Below are 21,074 nucleotides of genomic sequence, written 5' to 3' on the forward strand. Positions count from 1 at the left end.
CCCCAGGAAGACGGGACCCACTGGCGATGGGGACATCTGCCCGGGGGCTGGCTCTGGTGCACGTGGGTCCCCGGGTGCCGTCACCGTCACCCATCCTGGCAGATGGTAACCATTGAGCCCAGCATAGATTTTAATTCTTTTTCCTGGAAGCGTTCTGCACACTCCAAAGGTGTTTCTAGGGGACTCTCTGTGAGCAGGACCGGCTGCCCGGGCCGCGCTCCAGCCCTTCGCCTGCCTCTGGGCAGCTGTCACGCCTCGGAGCGGTTTGGGGGCGGCTGCGTGCGCCCCTGGCCCCGACCCAGCTCTCTCCCGGCAGGGCAGGCTGCCGGCAGCGTCCCTGCCAGGGGCAGCCGCCTTGGGCAGGAGCCGGGCTGGCCGAGCCCGCCGTGGCGGTGGGAATGGCACGCTGACCCCCGGGGTGGGCTCTGGGCCCTGCCGGCTGCCTCCCAGGCGGTGCTTGGGGCCAGCAGCTCTGGCGTAGCCGGTAGGGCTGTGCCGGCAGGCTGGGCTGGCCCGGCAGCCAGTTCGAAGCCCCCAGCCCGGAGCAGGTCCCCACTCGCCCGTCCCAGGCCGGGGAGCAGCGCGGTGCAGGCGAGCAGGGCCAGCACAGCCCCAGGGTGGGTTTGTAGCCTCAGGCAGCTGCGAGTGCATGACGCGTTTGCTGCTGCTGCAATAAAGCTCCATTTTCCAGAGCGACGCTGCTGTGCGCTGCTGGCCGGGCTGGGGCCGTGCCCACACGTGCTGGGGCCTGCGGAGATGGGAGAGGCTTTGGCAGGGGCTGAGGTTGCCCTGGGCCAGGTCAGCAGCGGGCTCCTCGTCAGGGAAGCCGAGGGGCCCCCAGGGAGGGGTTTACAACCCTGGGCCCAGTGACCGTCTGTCCTTCCTGCGGGTCTCCAGCCCGGCACTGGGGCAGCTGCGCTATCCCCGTGCTCCTGCCGGGCGACGTACGGGCAATGTACGGGGGGTGCACGGCTCCGCAGCCACGTCGGCGGGACGAGGCCGTCCCCCAGCGGCAACGGGGCAGCGCCAGCGGCTCGCGCCACGGCCCAGCGCCGCTGGGAGAGGACTCTGCTCACAGCCCGAGCATCGCAGGGCCCCGGCGCATGGCCCTGGCACGGGGGCAGGTATGGGAGAGCTGGGGCGTCCGTCTGTCCCTGCTGCCCACTGGACAGGCTGGGGCAGCCGGGCCGGCTGCTGGGGGCACAATCCCCAGGGAGCCCCCCCCCGTCACCCGCAGGCACCCACTGCCCCGACCCCCCCAAATGGGACCCCCACACTGCAGCCTGGGAAGGGCTGGAAGAAGAGGGCAGCAGGCGCCGGCTCGTAAAATAGACTACATGCTTTATTGGATTTAAAAGTTTTATGAAATGACAAAAAAAAAAAAAAAAATCAAGAGTTGGCAGATGCGTCAACAGTTGCCGTTTGGTGGATCCCCAACCCCTTCTCCAGAAGCATCGACAGGTCTCCGCCACCACAAGCAGCGCCGCCGGGCCCCCGGCTCCCGCCCGGGCAGCCCCCGCTCGCAGGGCGCCCGCGGGGCCCCACCGCCGCCGGCCCCGCTCCCGGGGGTGGCCGAGCTGCTCCGAGCACGCCCTGCCCACGGCAGCGGGGCGCCCACGGCAGCGACCCCGACCGCGGGGGCCGAGCGCGGCCTCCCCCCCTCCCCGCGCCTCGGAGCAGCCGCGGGGAAATGCAGGCACTTAGTCATTTAGAGGAATTTTTCACTTATCTCAAAGCAACAGTGTAATTGTCTAACTACCACCTACGAAACAAAAAACACCTTTATAGCCCTTCCTGTATTGTCAACATACACATATATATTACTCTGGCATAAAGCAAGGCCCCGGGGGGCTTTCAGCATCCCGCCCTGCCTCCTCTTCTTCCCCTGCCCGATGTGCATCCTCCTCTGCCCTCAGCGGGCGAAGCAGCCGGGGCGGCGCGGGCAGCCGCCCACCGCCGGGACCGTGCTGGACGGTGGCACGGGGGGCTTGGGACGGAGCGGGTGGCGGGGCAGGGACCCCGGGCGTGGTGGAGAGCTCTGGGGGTCGCGTCGTGCCGGGCAGCCGCCTCCAGGGACACGGGAGCGCGGCCGGGGGCTCCTCTGCCAGCCCCGGCGCTGGAGGCCGCGGGCAGGGGCTGCAGAGCTGCGCCTGGAGGGAGCCGGCGTCGGCCCTGGGACGGAGCAGGGCTCGGCCACAGCTACTGCGCCGAGCGGGGGACTCCCCTCAGCGGCCAGGGCTGCGATGGGGGGAGCAGGCCGAGACAAGGGCGCTGAGCAGCAGGGTGCAGCCCGCAGCCCGCTGAGGGAGGACGGGAGAGCTGCTGAGCCCCGGGCAGCGGCTTGGGACGGACCGAGAGCTGCCGCAGGCTGTGCCGGCACCGAACAGCGGCAGGGCCGGGGCCACGGGCTGGCACAGCCAGGCAGACCCCGGCCTCCGGCTGCAGCGAGCGTGGGCGGGGGGACGCGGCCCGCGTGGCCCTGAGGGGCGGCGGGCGCCCGGGTGAGCCTCCTCCATCCCGCCTGCATCCCCTCGGTCCTCGCAGAGGGCGCAGAGCCCCCGGCCTGAGGGGACGCCTGCTTCAGGGGCACAGAGCCAGGAGAGGAGCAGGACATTTTCGGGCTCCGGCCCCCCACGCACAGCCTGCCTGGCCCCGGCCAAGGAGAGCACCGCTGCGCCCTGCTCCCTCCCTCCGGCCCTGCCAAACCAGGGCATGGGGACGGGCCCCGCACCCGGAGCCCCCTCCTCTCTCTGTGGATGTGGTGGCTGGACCAACACCCCTCGGTGCTCCTCCATCACCGGGATCCCCGCTCCCACCGAGCCCCCGGGGCACAGCTGGGTTCAGAGGAGCGGCCTCGGGCTCTGCTCCACCGGGCAGGTCCAGGGGCCTGGAGAGCAAAGCCGGGGGCTCCTCCGCCCCTGAGCAGCCGCCCCAGCATCCAGCCCCCCGCCGCATCCAGACACCAGTCCCGCTCCGGCAGCTCCCGGCCCCGTGCAGGCCTCCAGCAGCGCCATGCCCGGCCGGGCCGAGCAGCTGGGTGGGCAGCCCCATCCCACCGCGGAAACCCGGCGGGCTGCAGCCGCCTCCGGCGCAAGCGGGGAGCGGGTCAAGGGCACGCTGCGGGCAGAGCTCCTGGATGCACAAGTACCGGCAAGGGCAGAGCCCTCCCTTGCGAGGGCATTTTACTTGCTCTTGCTTATCAAGAGCGCACAAACAGGGATTCCCCCTCCCAACCGTCACAGCGACGGGGGCCGGGGTGGAGAAAAGTGACTCATAGAAATGAGGAGAAAACTGCTGCGACGTCCGCGAGGCAGCTCGCCCGAACGCCCGCACCTGAGTCACCCCGGGAGGCGAGCGGGGAGCGCGCTGCCTCCTCGGGGAGCAGCCGGCCCCGCTCCACGCGCTCCCCAGCGGGCTCCCACCACCCCGACCTTCCATACAGCCTGTGCAAAAGTTGGAAGAGGCAGAAGAACCGGAAAATAATAATAATAATAATAAAAAATAAAATAAAAAAATAAAACCACATTGAAACCAAACCCAAATGCCGTGTGGCTGAGCAGAGGCAGGAGTAACTGGAAGCCATGCACAGCAAAGCCAGGGACTGCAGCAGTTGGAAGGGGAGAAGGGCGGCTGTTCTCTTCAGGGGGAGCGGTCGTCTTCTTTTTTTTTCTGAGAGATCAGGAAATAAATAAGTTTAAATAGCTCCTCCCGCTGCCGGTGTTGGGTGAGGTGACTCAGAAACGGAGGGTGCGGAGGGGAGGGCAGCGGGTGCTGGCCAGCACCCGAGCCCGCGGGGTCCGGGACGGGCGGGTGCGCTGCGTTCCCGATGCACGGCCGCCCCCCGGTCCCAGCGGGTCGCGCTCCTGGGTGGGTTTCCTCTTCCCCCCCTCCTCTCTCTACTTCTTGGGCTTCTTGAAGATCTTTAGGGGGAACTTTTTCTTGCTCTGGCCGAGGTCAACCTCATCGCCTGTCAAGCTGCTGTCCTCGTCCCCCGGGCTCTTCTTGGCAGCCAGCTGCGGGATGCGGGTGCTCTTGGTGCCGCTGGGCCGGCAGTCAGAGATGGGGGAGGGGGTGTCGGGGTCGGTGGAGCTGGGGCTGTGGGAGCGGGAGGAATCCGAGTGGCTGTGCTTGCCGGCTGTCGGGTGGCTGATCTCCCCCAGGCTGGAGGACTTCTCCATGCCGTGGTTCACCATCATCATCTTCTTCATCACCATGGGGCTCTCGGGCAGCCGCTCCGGCAAAGCCCCCAGGGCGGAGGCCTCCGTGTGCCTGCTGCCGCCGTTGGGGGTGGGCGCGCCGATGGCAGGGTGGCCGGGAGCAGCCTCCTCGATGGACCTGGTCAGCAGGTTGGGCCGGGCAGCCAGCAGCTTGGGCGCAGAGCTGGGGATACGCTGGTGGTCGCTCAGGTGCGGGATGGAGGAGTCGGAGTCGCAGCGAGTTAAGTCTCTGGGGTGGAGAGGGCGGAGGGGAGAGAGAGGTCGTTAGCGCCGCCGGCCCGGCAGCCCGGGGATGCGCGCCCGAGCCCGCGCGCACACACGGATGCAGCAGCTGAGGGCGGCCAGCGGGACGGCAGGGCAGGGGAACCCCTCGGGGCAGCCCCGTCCTGCACCAGCGGCTTGCAGCGAGCCCCTGGGGAGCAGGAGCGGGGCAGACGCCCGCCCCGCTCCCGCCGCCTCGCCTGCTGGTTCTGCTCCTCCGTACGAGCGCCAGCAGGGCGACTGCGGTGGGCACCCCCGGGGACGGGGGGCTCGTCCGGCCCGGTGCCAACGACACACAGGGCAAAGCGGCCCCCCGCTGCGGGCGGGCAGGCAGGCAGGCAGGGCTGCTCGCTGCCCCCCTGCAAGCGCAGCCCCTCTCCCAGCACAGGCTGCAGGTCAGCTCGCTGCTAGCACCGACGCCGCTCGGTCCAGCGCCGTGGGGAGCTGGAAGGAAGCACTGTACATGGAGGCAGAACCAGAGGGATCGAGGCCCCGATCCATGAGGCAGCAGCAAGCGCCCAGCCCCGAGCTCGTGGGTCCAAAGGCACTGGCCGTGGCTCCGGTGGCCATCAGGGGCCCTCAGCCAGCGCAGCAGGGCTGGCCGCTGCTGCTGGGCTCTGCTCAGAGCCAGCAGCTCCCTCCCACTCCCTGAAAAATGACCCTGCCAGCCCACTTCTTTCCCATGGATCCCAGTGGAAGCTGGGCCAGGGAGCTCGGAGCATTGCACAGCTCGCCCCGGCCCCCCGTGCTGCTGCGAGAGCCGATGCCCCTCCAGCAGCAGGATGGGGGGCAACTTCACCGGAGGGTTCCTCTGCGCTTGCTCAGCTCGCATCCATGTGTGCGTGCGCCCGCTTCCCCGACGAGCTGCGAGGCTGAGGCCTGACCGCAGCTCCGGGACAGAAAGCGCCGGAGCGACCGGTTCCCCCTTTTTCTGGGTCAGCTGGTGCAAACCTCTAATCCCGGAGGGAGGAATTAGAGGTTCGGCTTTCCCGCGCGAAGCCATGCCCGAGCGCGCTCCTGCCACGCGGCTGCCCGCGGCGGCTGCCTGCAGACCCTCTGCTGCACAGCGGTTTGTGCCCCCAGCCTGGTGCCTGCTGGCGACTGCAAAAGGCGTTAGAGCGTTGCTGCGCCAGCCTGAGTAGCTCCCGGATCCTTTCTGAAGCGGAGAGTGGGAGGTAGGAGGAAGGGAGAAAGGGAAAGTCACAGCTTACTCCTTCCAGCCGGGATCGCCCAGACGGGTGCAACGCTGCTGTATCCCAGCCTGACATCCCCACGGTCCCTGCCGAAACCTGTGAGCGTGCCCGTGCAGCCGCACAAAGAGCCACGCTGCTCTTGCTACCACCTACTGTAACGCCGGCCTCGGGACTCGGCCGCCGCGCGGCGATCCCTCCTGCCCGGCAAGGCAGGCACAGACAGGGAGGGACGGGGGCGGCGGGGGGACCTGGCACTGCCTCTTCCTCAGGGTCTGCGCCAGCTGGAGGCAAGAAGTACAGGATGGGAAAGGCGAATGGAGAGAAAAGGAGCAAAGAGGAGAAGCGAAAGGGTGTGAGAAGAGAGAGGGGAGGTGCTCACCGGCTCCTCGGCCCCTGCTGCCCCTGTGCTCTCTGCTCCCGGCGCAGACCCCCCGCGCAGCCGAGCCCCAGGCCGTGGGGCACCGTGCCCTGCTTAGCCCTGCCGCGCTCAGCACCAAACCTGCCCAGCCCAGCGCGGGAAGAGCCCCTAGTGCCCCTTTTACGATACCAGCACAAATAACATTGGCGTTTGGAAGCAGCAAGAGAGAGGCAAGAGGAGAGAGGACGCCCTCGCTACAGAGCTGGCGCAGGAGGAGGCCTCAGGGCAGGTGCTCGCGACTGCAGCAACAGACCACAAAGTCACCCAGTACGACTGTACGAGCACGAGGTGCTTGTAAAAGGCAGGGAAGATTCTCCTCAGATCATTGCCCTCCGTAATGCTAACAAGGGTATTTTTTAACAAAACCCACTGAATAAACTTGGGCCCTCGTTTAACAGCTCCATAGGACTATATGGAGGAAAGGAGCATTAAACAACCTCATGGATGGTTAGGATACAGCCCAAGATCTGCTGTGAGAGCCCAGCTGTGGAGACTGCCTCATCTCTTATTTTAACAAGAAGAAAATAGCCCCAGGCATTGCTGGAATAGTCCTTGCCTTTCGCGCACACACAACTGAGCCCGTCTGACATCCGAGCGACGGAGAGCCACATCCTCAAGGTTAGCAGCAGGCAGGGGAGAACAGGAACTGAACAATTTGGATGGTGTGAAATCCCCAGCTATTCTGAGTGAGCATCTTGGAGGCCGTCCAAGGGAGACAACTGCGACGAAACGCACCGTATGGAGCCACGGGCGCTCCCGGTTCCCCAGCGCCACCAGCAGATACCGCGGCTCCGCAGGCGGCCACGGTCACGGCTCGTGGCCCACAGCTTTCACTGGGATAACTGGGGCTGGGTCACGGGCAGGCAGCTTCGGGAACAGCAGCATCAATAAAACTTGATGGCGCTGAAAGGGGGAGTATTTTGGAGCCATCTTCCAAAAGGTGGACACCGATGGCACCCACACAACCCGGGGGGGCCTGAGACCCCAGGCTGCTGCTAGTAAATGCAGAAAAGACGTAACTGCAATTGCAACAACTCAACTCCTTTCCTTTAAGAAAGTTAGGAGTCTCATGCTCTTCCTGAACGTTTCTTGTCCACGTCGGCACTTAACACACCTGCAGAGGGGGGATTTCTGCTGGGGAATTTCTGCCAGGCCGCTCGTTGTGTCACCTCTCTCAAGAAAGGGTGGCAGAAGCCATCGCGTGCATGAGCTGAGCTGCCGTCCAGACAGATGCTGCGAGGGTGAGCTGGTGCCGAACACGTGCTTTCAGAGGTTTATTTCCTCCACAAATACCTGGAAAGAGTCCCCTTTCCACAAAAACAAAGCAGACGTTGGCCACGTGGTTTGGCACCAGCCCTGCAGACGCACGCCGAGCAAGGGGAGGCAGTGGCCGGTGCGTCCTCCCGGCCAGCGCTCGGTCCCAGCACACCCAGGAGAGGGAGCGAGGCTGCTGCAGAAGCTGCATCTTCTGAGCTGTCCCTGGCTTCATGTGGGCCCCTGCTGCCTGCATGGCCTGGCCGTCCCCACTGCCCATCATAGAATCATTAAGGTTGGAAAAGACCCTTAAGATCATCGAGTCCAACCGTTAACCCAGCACTGCCAAGGCCACCACTAAACCATGGCCCCAAGCACCACATCTCCCCGGCTTTTAAATCCCCCCAGGGATGGGGACTCAGCCCCTGCCCTGGGCAGCCTGGGCCAGGCCCTGACAGCCCTTTGGGGGAAGAAGTTTTTCCCCATACCCAACCCAACCCTGCCCTGGCGCAGCTTGAGGCCGTTCCCTCTCGTCCCATCGCTTGTTCCTGGGGAGCAGAGACCGACCCCCCCGGCTCCAGCCTCCTTTCAGGCCGTTGCAGAGAGCGAGGAGGGCTCCCCTCAGCCTCCTCTTCTCCAGGCTGAGCCCCCCCAGCTCCCCCAGCCGCCCCTCCCCAGCCTTGTGCTCCAGCCCCTGCCCCAGCCTCGCTGCCCTGCTCTGGCCACGCTCCAGCCCCTCCATGGCCGCCTTGGGGTGCGGGGCCCCGCGCTGAGCACAGCACTCGAGGGGCGGCCTCACCAGTGCCCAGCACAGGGGGACCATCCCTGCCCTGCTCCTGCTGGCCACACCGGTCCTGACACAAGCCAGGGTGCCACTGGCCCTCTTGGCCACCTGGGCACCCTGCTGGCTCATGTCCAGCGGCTGTCGACCAGCACCCCCAGGCCCTTTCCCGCCGGGCAGCTCCCAGCCGCTCCTCCCCACGCCTGCAGCGGTGCCTGGGGTTGCTGTGCCCCCAGGGCAGGACCCGGCCCTGAGCCTTGCTGACCCTCACCCCGGGGCCTGGGCCCATCGCCCCGGCCTGGCCAGGGCCCTCTGCAGAGCCTCCTGCCCCCCAGCAGACCAACGCTCCCGCCCGACTGGGTGTCCCCTGCAAACTGGCTGAGGGTGCCCTCCATCCCCTCGTCCCGATCAGCGATGAAGATGTTGAACAGGACCGGCCCCAGCACCGAGCCCTGGGGACACCACTGGTGACCGGCCGCCAACTGGATGTGACTCCATTCACCACCACGCTCTGGGCTCGGCCGCCAGCCAGTTTTTAACCCAGCGCAGAGTGCACCCAGCCAAGCCGTGAGCAGCCAGCTTCTCCAGCAGAATGCTGTGGGAGACAGTGTCAAAGGCCTCATTTAAGTCCAAGTAGACACCATCCACAGCCTTCCCCTCATCCGCTGCGCGGTCACCTTGTCATAGAAGGAGGCCAGGTTGGTCAAGCAGGACCTTCCCTTTCATAAACCCGTGCTGGCTGAGCCCGATCCCCCGGTTGTCCCGCACGTGCCGTGTGATGGCACTCAGGATGATCTGCTCCGTGACCTTCCCCGGCACCGAGGCCAGGCTGACAGGCCTGTAGTTCCCCGGATCCTCCTTCAGACCCTTCTTGTAGAGGGGCACCACATTTGCTAACCTCCAGTCACCTGGGGCCTCCCCAGTGAGCCGGGACTGCTGATAAATGATGGGGAGTGGCTTGGCCAGCTCCTCTGCCAGCTCCCTCCGTATCCTCGGGTGGATCCCATCTGGCCCCATGGACTTGTGCACATCCAGGTGGAGGAGCAGGTCGGTGACTGCCACCTCTTCGACAACTGGGGCTTCATTCTGCATCCTCTCTCCATCGTCCCCGCTGCCCGCACAGGCTGCCCGTCCCCGCTGGCTGCAGAGTTGAGTTCAGGGGAAAAGGCTCCATCCAGCCTCTGCTCAGCCAGCACCGTATGGGCACACGGGCGAGGCAGCAGGGCAAAACCTTGGCCTGGCAACGCCGCTGATCTGAGCCAGGACCAGGGGCAGGCAGGACCACCTCCAGGCAGCGCGGGCAGGTCCGCAGCGCCCGCTCCGGACTCATTCCAGCTGATCCCGTCGGGTTGGTGTGCCGCTATGGTGGGGTCGGACCACCACTTCCCCCGTGCCGGGGTCACCGCCTTTGCTCACAAGCTTTGCCTGGAAACTGGGCTCGGCTGGGCTCGGCAAACAGCCACTGAGCGACGTCCCTTCGGACCGCAGTGCCAGAGCAGAGCACCCGCTGCTGACGTTCACCCGACGAAGTGGTTGAGCATCGTGCAGACGCAGTGCGCCGTGGCCAGTAAAGGCAGGTTTAGACAGTAACGCCTGCTCCCTTGAAATTCAACGTCGTAACTCCACTGAGGAATATTCTTTTGTGGTAAAAATCAACCCAAACTCTCTACTGGCTGCCATAACCACAAACGCATCTGGGTGGGGGTCAGTGAAAATAAATCCTTTAAAAAAAACCTGAGATAATAGCAAATACAGCAAAAATATTTGTTTTAACTGAGGTGACTTACTTAAAAAATGCCTGATTTGTGAAGGTGAGTTTTCTCCCTGCTGAGATCTGCAAATGCCCATTAGGTCGGAGGCCGCCCGGCGAGCCTCTCCCCCTCTCTCACAAGGTCCTGCACGGTTTTTAAATCCAGAAGAGACAAAAGCAAACCCGCGGCTATGGCAGCGCGTGGAGAAAATGACGACAGCAGATGGAGAAACATCCTCCGGTCCAGGAGCATTTTCTTCCCCTGAGCGCAGACGCTGGGAACCTGATCCTCGGACAGCTGCTCGCGGCGGGTCCTCGGTGTGCACCACGGCCGCCCCGTCTCCTGCCGGGACCGCTCTCACGGCCGCAGAGGGTCCCTGGGCATGGGGGGGTTGGTGCTCGGTTTGTGGGGTCCGCCTCCCCATCGCAGGCGCGGCTGTCGCTGCTGTTCCCTGGGGACGCCGGCCCCGGAGCGGATGGCCGGCACCGCGCTGGGTGTCGCGTTTGGTCCAACCTTGGCCCACAATTTTTTCTCCCTGGGCACGCTGGCTTGCCGTACAGAGGGGGGCTGAAGGAGCTGATGAGGCAAAACAGCCTACGAGCACACGCTTTTCAAATATCCCGATGGTGCGGCAGCCCCCACGCCGCTCCGCAAAGCTGCGGTTCAACTCACAGCAGCCGAAGAGGCAGGCATGACGGGCCGGCACATAGCAGAGCGCTCACCACGCTGGGCAGCAGCCGGGGACGACCCCAGGGGCCGGCTGGGCCATTAACCCACCCCGACGGGCCAGGACGTGCAGGCACTTGCAGAGGGACCTCCTGAGTCCCCATGGTGGCATCCAAGGGCAGCAGCCGGAAACTTTTGCTGGGACTTTCCACAGCCCAAAATAATCCGTTCTGGAGGTTCCCACGGGTGAGCGCACGACGGGAGGTGTGCGTCCGCAGGGCCGCGACTCCCTGGATGCAGCTGGCTTTGTCAGAGAGAGCAAGGAGGAGGGGATGCTCCCGAGCCCAGGGCCAGGACAAGAGGGGAGGGGAGAACATGGCCAGGATATTGCTGGTCACCTTGGGCGAGGCTCAGCCAGAAAGGGCTGGCCTATATCCTGCTCATCTTCATGAGGCTTATGCTCCTGAATGGGTACGGCACACTTCCAAGAGGAAACGCTGGCCCAGGGCACAGCCAGCCTCCATAGCATCACGGGAAGGTGCCTTCAGAGAAAGCGCTTCTGGGGTGCAGCAGGAACTACCGAACGTTCATCCCTCCTGAAAACCTCAGCCCGCCAATTGAACATGAAAATACCTGGCAGCCTCACTTAAGACAGCACGTTTCTCGATCCCAACCGCGCTGCCGCAGGGCTCACCGCTTTTGCGGTGTAGTTGGGCACGCTTACAATCTGCGAAGACTGAAGCTGATGGCGTTAACCTGCATGAAGGCAGGATGCGTGTGTTGCTGCTGTTTTATCTGCTTTCACCTGCGCTTCCTACCGAGCCACTCCAAGAATCCGAGCCGACCGGGGTGAATGAGAGAGGGCGCGAAAATGGGAATGGACTGACTTTGCAAATAAAAGAAGCAGAGAGCAAAGCATGGAGTAAAGAAAGCGGTGGAGAAAGAGAGGAGAGGGCAGGAGGGTGATACAGAATAAATATTTCTTTCTCCTCTGCAGCCCGTTGAGCGCTCTCTCCTGCTGGGCTCCGGCTGCCTGCACGATCCGGGACTCGGGCTGTAGGACAGCTCAGGAGCGGCTCAGGGACGTCTGACGCTAAAGCAGGGCTTGCTCTACCAGCCTCACGCAGACCCTGCTGCCTCGACCACTCCCTGCCCTCGACCAAGAGCGCCCACAGCCGCAAGGCTATACGTTATATACCTAGCTCGCACGTGGCACCAGGGCAGCAAAGGCTTCCCCTCAGGCAGAACCAAATTTGCTGTGCGGCTGAGTTACTCTGCTGTGCTCAGCGTGGCACAGTCAGGGGCTTAGAAACGGCCTCCACCGCGCACGCCCAGCCGTGACTTCTTCCCTTCCGTTCTGTAAGAGCTGTGAGTTACTCCTTTCACTGCATTACTGACACTCTCCTTTGGCTTTGCCTGCCACCTCCCTTCCCCGCTGGGAAAGGGCCACCAGCGTGGGGATTTGGTCCTACGCTCCCATCTCCACCAGGTTTATCCACGGGTACCACCTGAAGCAGGCACTGGCAGCAGAAACCTCTGTGCACACAGCACCCTCCAACCCCTCTCCCCCCCAGGGACACCCAGTCCCCTTCATTAACATTAAAAAACACACATCAGCCTTCAAAATCAGAACAGCTCTGACCTTATTTGCACCGGATCCTCTGAAGCCAATTGCAAAAGAGAAGCAAAGAGTGAGGAGTTCATGAAAGCAACCACCGGCCACGCGCTGGCCTTGCCCGGAGAGAAGGTCCTACCAGGTCAACCCCCAGCAGACTTTAGCACCGTATACAGCTTGCACGGAGAGGAGCGATCCCCGAGCCCTTCTCTGGGGGAACGGCTTGTTTGAGACGATTTCTCTTGGGAGGTCTCGCCAACATTGGCATCTGCTGGATACGAGAGGCTAAAGCGATCCAGCAGCCCAAAGCCCTCAAGGTAGCACTCTCCTCCTACCAAGGGAGCCAGGAATTTTTTGGGTTCCGTTTTCGTCCTTGGCAATGACTCCCTGGAAGGCCTTTCTCAGCCTCAGCTTCCCCATCTGTTCTGCATGCCTCTTTGGGAGGCTGTGGAGCTCGAGGGATGTATGTAAAGGCCTCCAAGACTGGTCGTATAAAAGAGAAAGAGCAATACCTTGGCGTGTGCTGTGGCATGCTTTCGGGGCAGTGTTTTTAGAGATGCATCTAAGCAGGATCTGCTAATGATGCAGTTTGACAAAAAATTAAAAGCAACGAAATAAGAACACATTTGGGCACCCAATTCTTCATTTCTGTTTTCTGAAATGAACAGAGAATGGATGAGCATGGGTTTTGGAGTCGTCTGCTATTGTGTAGCTGAAGCAAATCTTAGGTGGAAAGTTCTTACTCTGCAAAACTCCATTGCTAAATCAATTATCCTGCATCAACAGCTGCTCTTTGCTATGGGAACAGGGGGAAAACAGTCCTGCCTTCCAGCGAAGGGTGACCAATTAGGTTCTGACAAGCTACTAAGTGCCCGTGGGGAACAAGGAGACCCCCGTTATTCTCTCCTAGTGACCTCTCAGCACCGCTGCCTTTTCTCATTGGGATCCCAAAGTCACACCGCGTCTCCCTCTGCCACTCCCAGGGGAGCCTGCAGGACTGAGACTTCAACCTGGTCAGCAATTAAGTGTATCACAGGCCTCAGCTGAAAAAAAAATCATGTTTATACAGCTATTTTTGAAACAGTACATCAGCCTTCGAGCTCCCAGGACAAGCCCTCCTTTCTACAGAGGCAGGAAGGTCGATGGTAAACAGGGACTGTGCGATGTTACCAGAAGCGTTCCCAGCTTTTATCAGTCAAACTGGGACAGCTGCAACTGAGCTCAAATTGGCAGTAATTAATCTAGATTTTAATTATGCTGCTTCTCGTAATCCCAAAACAAACATTACTAAATTAACCAAGATGTTGCTCTTTAATTGTCCATTGTGGAGCAGGTGCGGTAATCTCCCCTCGCCCCGATCCTCCGGAACCCACGATCTGCCTGGGGTGCTCGGGGCTTTACACGCGCGGCTTCTCGCAGCCTGGGCCCAGGGATGCGCTGGTCCCGCGGGCGCCCCGGCTTTGAGACACACAAATTAGCGAGGGGGTGAGACATCCAAAACAGAGACCGTGTACATGATGTCAGGAGAGAACCTACGCCTAAGGGCAGAGGTACCTACAGATAAAGGAATAATGGTACAACGTGCCGGGACGAATGAAGATGGGGTGACTTGGAATGTTGTCCTGCTTGAATAAATAAACGTGAAAGGACATTGCCCCTACCGCCTTCCTCACTGAGAGACTTCCAGCCTTTTCCCAGAAGTCTGTTACCTAACCCTGAGGATAAAGAGGCTATTATTAATTTCACCAAGGAGAAAGCGCAGAACAGAGCGATGAAATGACTTGGCCACAGTCACAGGCGGCTCCCTGATGGCCCATCACAGCCCTTCCACTGCCTGCTTCAGCACCCACGTCTCCGCGCCGAGCGCCTGCAACGCCCCTCGACTAGAGACCACGCAAACCACCCACCCGCCTCGCACCGCAGCCGCGGGTTTCAATCAAGCATCGAAGGGACGCGGGCTCAAACAGCGCTCTGGAGCTGGGTGCCTCCGTGACCCACGTGGAGCGAGGGCCTCCAAGGACTGCTGCCCGTGGACCTTGTTGGGAAGAAAGCCACCCGGGGCTGCCCCAGGAACGCGATCCTCTGCTTGGGGCACAGAACATTTCCGACCTCGGGACGGCTGCCGGAGGCCCCCTCGCAGCACCCCGGTCAGACCAGACAGGATTCTGGCATCTAAGGCCCAGCCAGTCCTTTGCCTCTCTAACGCCAGCACGGGGAATCAGGAGAGGTCAGGGATTTAGGGATGTGGATGATAACCAGTCCCTTGCATCCCATCATACATGGGTCTCCAAAGAGCCATCGCTTGCTGGCTGTTACTGCTGAAAAGGCCCAAGTTAAAGCCAGCGATCCAGCAATGCGAAGCTCCAACTCCCTCCTCATTATTCAGATGTTCCTTAGCCAGACACAGCCGTGCCTCATCCCCTACCGAAACAGAGGTAGAGAGCCACTCTGAAACACAAAATTCCTGAATGCTGCTTTTTGCCACCTCTTAAAAACAGCACAGATTTCAAACCCTCCGGCAGCATCAACCACTACCTGACATCACCTACCCATCGTGTTTCCTTTGCAATTCGCTTGTGAAGACCCCAAATAAGTCAAGGCTTCAAATAAGGTCAGTGTTTGTTTGATTAGTTGTGTTACCTTTGTTCTCACAGGTGCGTCACCCAAGTGAAAGATTGACTTATTTAGCGATAACCAAGCGCCCAGGAATTCTCATTTGCTTAGCTACAGTTAAACAACAGCACCCACTGAGTTCGCAGGTATGGGAATGGACCGTGGAGCACTCCTTAGAGGGTCCACTGGCACGGGAGAGCGGTTGAAGAAACAAACGTGTGGATAAAAAATGAAACGAAGGCCCAAAAGAAAAGGGCACAAGGAATCTAGGAGAAAGAGCACGCGAGCAAGCATCAGCTCTGAGACACAGCAGGCAAGAGGGAGCTAGAAAAGAAACAGCAATATACCCAAAGCTCTCAGTGCGACAGCGAACTCCAGAGGTGACATCAGGAGGGGGCAGATCAGGGATGGAGTCCATCTGAAGGAAATAAGAGGAGGTGGTGTGGTGGCAACAGATAGGGTGGACATGGCAAGCAGGAGCAGATGCAGTGGTGGTGGATGAGGAGCAAGAGGTGGAAGAGGTGGTGGTGGCAGCAGATGATGGGCTGGTGCCGGGAAGGTCGGAACTGAAAGATTGTCCAGAGGAGAGGCTGTGCATTCGACGGAGAGAGACTCTGCCTGCCCGGTAATGGGCAGGTTGGCCCGACTCATTCTGGCCTTGCACATAACTCTCTACCAACCTCTGAGATCCGTGGGCGTGCTGTGGGTCCACCAGGCGCTGGCGAACTGTGCTGGGCAAGGCAGGAGCTGTAATGAGAGAAAGGGGAGAACGCTGAAGGCAGCTGGGAAGAGACCGCACATCCAATCAGCCAGGAGGCACCGCGATAAAGCTGCCACCCACGCCAGGGCTATGCCACCGCAGCACCATGCCTCCTGTCACCGGGACGCTTGCTCGGGCCACTGCAGCCATCCCGCCTTGTGCTATAAGTTACGCCGGTTTAATGCAGAAGCAGCATTAAGCTGGTGCTACTGCTTAACATGCTAGATTAATGCCCAGCCCATGAAAAACTACGCTTGACATTCCTGGTATAGGTGCTTTCTGAACACCTTATCTGATCATCTTGCTTGAAGCAGAAACTGGCTGCATGATTCATCCTACCCAGCCTTACATCAGAGCTACCACCCAGGCTCCCTTTATAGTAAACGTGAAGAAGCCAGTACTTTCAGGGCATGATTCATCTCATCCTGACACAGACATCCAAATCGCTCAGACGCTTCATGCCTTGGTAGTACTATTTCCCTACACAGCCTAAAAAAGGAGCCTCTGGTGATCCGTTCAGACGTAGGCACCTAAAGCCGGCGAGGTGAGCTCCACTCCCAGAGCTCAGCTCCGCTCCTGCTTCCAGCATCGTCGTCCCAGTGCAACTCCTGGAGCAAGGCGCAGGAGAGCGGGACTGAAAGCAGAGAAGTACAGCTGCACTCTGTGTTCGGGCGCAGGAAAGCTTCTACGAAGACGCAGAAACCTCCCAGCCTTGTACCCTTCTGCAGGGCAGAACGGCTGGGACACGTGGCAGACGTGTAGTACCTGCGGCAGACGTGTAGTAACTGTGATATTGATTGGGTAGGCACAGGCTTTCGTCATCAGTCCGTGCCTGAAATTACAGCTCTGGCCCAAAAGTGGTATCATCTGTTTCCAGTCTGTTTGGTAATTAGCTGACTGCTGCAAGAGACGGTCAATTTGAAAAATATTTTCCTCTAATTGCAAATTCATCTTGGTTTGGAGAAACAAACTGGGCTGCCTCCTTCAGTGCACTCTCAGCAGCTAATTAACAGCTTTTACAAATCATAAGGCTCTTTCTGGCCACGTAGCCTTACCCGCCAGGTAGCAGAGGCCAGAGAGCTCAGCCAGCTGTCTCCGCACCGAGCCTACACTGTCTCTGCCCCACACCTACAGCCGGAGCTGGGGCCGGAGGGTCGCCTTCGGAGAGGCGGAGGGAGGCACCTTCGCCCGCACGGAGATTTCTGCACGCTCCTTTCGATCGGGCAGAGCGTTACACGTGGCAAACTAAGGATGCACTGGGCTGCATCGCCCTCCGGCAGCCAGCCAGGCTGGCTGTATTTAATCCACCAGCTATAATTTCCATACAAGATGTTCCTTCTTTTGCAGGAGATAAGGTGTTCAGGACTGTTCAGGATTTCTTATATGCATAAGAAATGAATGTAAAAATAGTTAAAAAGGTGGACAGAGAGGAAAGGTAAGAAATGGAGTAGAAGGAGAGCTCCTTCGGGAATCGAAGAACCAGCAAATCGCTGCTATAAAAACATACAACTCGGAAACATGAATCTCTGCAGCTCATCAACAACTCGGGTACTGAAGGATCACTGCTGGGACGGATTTCAAGTGGAAGAAGGAACAAGCAAGAATAACTCAGGCAACTTTGCTGTTTCCACATCCCCGAGGTCAATCACAGTTTCTCTCACAGGGTCCCACCGCTCAGGTTTGCTACTTCTTGCTTGACTACACCGCCCATCTACGAACCTTTCGCTGGAGCTCGTTACACCATCCACTTTCTATTTCAAGACTTTTTCTCTCTTAGCAGCTCCAGAGCTGAAATTAAGCGAAATCGAGTCACACAGAGACAGGGTGGGAAAAATCCCTTGCTCCAGTGGGGACTGCAAAAAACTGATCCGAGGAGGCGAGGGGGAGAGTGTTGATGGGCAGAACTGGAGGCTGCTCCAGCTCTCCCGCTGTGCCTCTGCAGCAGCAACGCCGCCACCTAAGGCAGCACGGACCCGACGGGAGCAGCACCGCGGATCCCTGCCTGCTGCTGGCAGGGATGCGGTTTTGAAGAGGAGCCTCAGTTTGGGGGCTAACGGGGATCCAAGCTCTGCAGAATAACTGACTGGGGGTTATGCGGTTCTGCTACAGGTTTCTTTTTCTCTCGGGCCACGCTTTTTTCCCTAAGGGGTTCGCTTTTTTTTTTAAGTGGTGTTCCACTCTTCATTTACCGACCTGACACCTTACACCTCTGCGCTCTCCTTTTGCGTGATTTACCCTGCGATAAGCACAGGACCAAAGGCTGAGGCCTCACCTTGCACAGCCCCAGCGGACCTTCACTTCCCACAAATATCGTTTCGCTCCAGACACTGCACGTTTTATCAACACGAGCCAGATAACCTGCTCATCACCTTGAGGAAGACCACCACCGTGCCGGCCCTGACCAACGCCGGCGCACAGCCTGGCCTGCTGCGGCACACGCTCGTCCTCCCCCGGCCCACGATGGCCGGCGTTGGGCAGCGCTCTGCGAAGGGAAGGCTTCCAGCCGAGAACAGGAGGCTCGGCGTCCCTGGGGCTGAGCGTGCCGTCCCCACGGCCCCGACACCAGAGCACCGGGGGACGGATTAGCGTAATAGGTGGCACCGCTCAGTTTATTTAAGGGTGCCGAGGGAAGAAAGGCACAGGGGGGAGGATCGGGGTCGGCCGGCAGCGGAGGGGCTGCGAGCAAAGCCTGCGTGGAGAAGGAGGTGGGATGGGAAAGGGAAGGTTATCACCTCTGCCTGGCCTAGCCTGAATCCTTATCTCCACCTCAGGGGTAAAAACAAGTAAAACCAACCTTCTGGATTTCATAACTGCATTTTTTTTAAAAAGCAAAACCCAAGAGCACGTGAGAACTACAGCGAACTGTGATTCTTCTTCATCCCACCAGACTCTTCCCGGGGGTTAGTAAAGATGCTGACGACTCAGTGAAGAGAGGTACATTCATTAGTTTTCTGTGCCAGAAAGTTGGAAAATTTGTGTATGTATTTTAGTCCAGAAAAAGGGCAGAGGGTAGAACAAAAAATTAAAATATAATTGAAGAGAATCAAACCAGGGTATTTCCAGAGGGACTGATCCTCCGAGGACAGAGACGAGCGGTCACTGAACCTGCGCCCAAAAAGCCAGGCTGCATCTGGGATGGGCCAACCGGGTGTGAACGGGAGAGAGAAAAATGTGATTTACCGGGAGAATCATCACGGGCAGTCAGCAACATCCCCAGCGCATCCGGGGAGGAAAAACGCTGCGCTTCTCTCCTGAAGCCGTTTTTGTACACGAAGAAAGAAAAATCTCTAGGGAAAGGCAAACACTCCCTTGCTTTGGGAACCTGGGTGCCCAGCGCTTGCTACAGGGAGTTATCACCCGCAGGGAGGCAGATCAGCGCTGTGGCAGGCAGGCAGGCTCGCCGCCGATCACCGGACTGACGGGAACGGCACGTGCAAAAATCTCGCTCGAGGGGTCTCAAGCAAGGCACAAAGAAGCTGAGGCTTAAAATCTGGGATGAAGGCTCGTGCCTCATACAGCTCGCATCCTCCGGAGAGCGTGCTTCAGGTGTTCCTCGGGGACTTCAGACACCCCTCTCTCATTACTACCTAGCTCGCATCTTTGCAAGTGTTTCATTAGAGCTGTCTAGCTTGGTTTCTAATGGTAACTGATAATCACAGAGACTAGTAAGTAGGACACCGTTATCTATTTGATGCTTTAAACTCTCCCTATGCACACCCAACCCCATAAACCACCAGCTCCAACCCCCATGTCTGCTGAGCCCTGGAAGCATGCAAATACCCCGTTCCTCCTGCCTTGAGCATCCTGCAGGCTACCCAAGTCCTCGGTGCTCTGCCTCCCTCGCCCTGAGCCCGACCTCCGCACTTGCCTCCAGACCTTCACAGCACCTAACCAGAGCCTGAAACCACGAGGGAGGGGTGGCGATGGCACCTTTGGGCACCTCCTGCAGCACCCGCTGCCAGCCCCGAGACTCTTCTGTTCCTCTTCCTCACCTCCTACTCGGTTAAATAGACTTTTGATGAAGTCCTCTCTAGAAGGCGACCCGAATCAGACATAACCAAGAAGACTGCTGCAGCTAGCGCTGTCAGCACTGGCTCCCCTCTCCCAGCCGGAGCTCAGAAAGCTCTGCTCTAGCCACGTGCTGCTGCCTGCGCCAGGGAGACCGCTGTCGCGGAGCGGCTGGAACTGCTCTTCAGGCCTCCCGTTCGCTTGTGCAACAGCTAGAGATAGGAAACTGTATTTGGAAAATGCATTTTTGAGAAAAGCAAGGCCGAATCTGGGTCAGTTGAACATGGGAACAGTAGTCAGGACTGATTCACAAACCTTTCGCAGAGGAGGAGACAGCCTTCGCTTAATCCAAGAGCTCAGCAATTGAGAGAGTAACAGGCACAGGGTGACCCAAGTTCAACCCCTTCCTCCGAGAGACCTGGGCTCATGAGAGCAGGATCAGCCACCTCCCTCTCCAGCAGCCCCACTCCTCCCTACGGGAGTTGATGCACTTTGTATAGGAACGGTCGCCGGTAAAGAGGGGGAGAACGCCCACCTTGGTGACTACAGCACCGGCAGAGGAGACGGGGCCTTGGGGCTCCAGTCTCTGCTCCAGGAAATGTTTACCAGGCCGTGGCAGGCAGGCAGCGTCACCGCAGCAGGCTGCTCCTCCCCGTACAGAGCGGCAAGAGGTGCAAGTCCAAAGCTGTGCATGAGGAGGGGGTGCCTTCAAGTCCTTTTGTATCCCAAACAAGTGCTCTAGCTTGGGACAATCCATTTCACTTCCCTTTCTCACTTTTGTGACTCTAGCCCTTGCCTTTGCTTTTGGTTTTTGGTTTTGTTTTTTTTTTTTTTTTTTTTTGTAAATGCTTAAATTCAGCGAGTTGAACAGAACAGCATACATATGATTAAATGATGACTAGTAACATCTACAAATGACTCGTTCTGCTGGAATTACCAGGCTCCAAGCAACCCCAGCAGTGGTGGTTGGCACTTATGGACATTGCTGACCCTTAACGACTAACAATTTGTCTTTGGTCATTTAAAAAACAACTTAGATACCTTAATTCCTCCTAACACATTTGAACTACTGTTCCAGGTCTGCCCCATGCTGCAGCACCCGGCAGCACGGCAGACGCAGACTCGCCGCGCGCAGCTAACGCGGGCTACGTACATTGTATGGACATGGGAGACACGATCTCTTCGTCCAAATCGTCCACGTCATCAGTCATGATGAAGTGCGAGGGGTTAGGCCGCGGGGTGCCCATCCAGCTAGGGTCGATGTTAAGGGCTGATGCCAGGGTGTGGATGCCCGGGTTGTTGACGATCTGGAAGCCGCAGAGCAGCTCTATCTGCTGCCAGCGATGCAGGCGCTCCCGCAGCGCGGCCGTCACTTCGCTCAGCGCTTGCCTGGAAGCAAGGTTCAAACAAGGGAAAATGTAAGGAATGAAGGAAGCCCACGCTATACATCATCTGAAACTGGGAGTCTAGTGGGTCAGCTTTCTATCCTAATACTTCAGACATCTTTCATTCCATTTTCAGGAATACAGGAATTAAA

The 21,074-nt window shown here is 59.5% G+C and overlaps 1 protein-coding gene across 5 annotated transcripts in view; it reads right to left on the bottom strand.

The window, feature by feature from the left end:
- Positions 1 to 3,470: 3,470 nt before the first annotated feature.
- Positions 3,471 to 21,074, bottom strand: part of STIM1 (stromal interaction molecule 1) — a 109,290-nt gene continuing 91,686 nt past the window's right edge. For 2 of the 5 annotated variants that reach the window (XM_082304684.1, XM_082304683.1), the window contains exons 11-14: positions 20,691 to 20,926; positions 18,579 to 18,659; positions 15,450 to 15,516; positions 3,471 to 4,446 (exon numbers count right to left, since the gene is read on the bottom strand). In XM_082304684.1, the coding sequence (XP_082160810.1) occupies positions 3,897 to 4,446; positions 15,450 to 15,516; positions 18,579 to 18,659; positions 20,691 to 20,926 (934 nt within the window). In that variant the 3' untranslated portion in view covers positions 3,471 to 3,896. Of the gene's footprint in view, positions 4,447 to 15,116; positions 15,336 to 15,449; positions 15,517 to 18,578; positions 18,660 to 20,690; positions 20,927 to 21,074 lie in introns of all 5 variants that reach the window. The other 3 variants (XM_082304686.1, XM_082304685.1, XM_082304682.1) reach the window with 2 other exon arrangements.

The sequence above is a fragment of the Platalea leucorodia genome (genome assembly GCF_965183815.1).
Source record: "Platalea leucorodia genome assembly, chromosome: 2".
In the NCBI taxonomy this organism is placed as follows: domain Eukaryota; kingdom Metazoa; phylum Chordata; class Aves; order Pelecaniformes; family Threskiornithidae; genus Platalea; species Platalea leucorodia.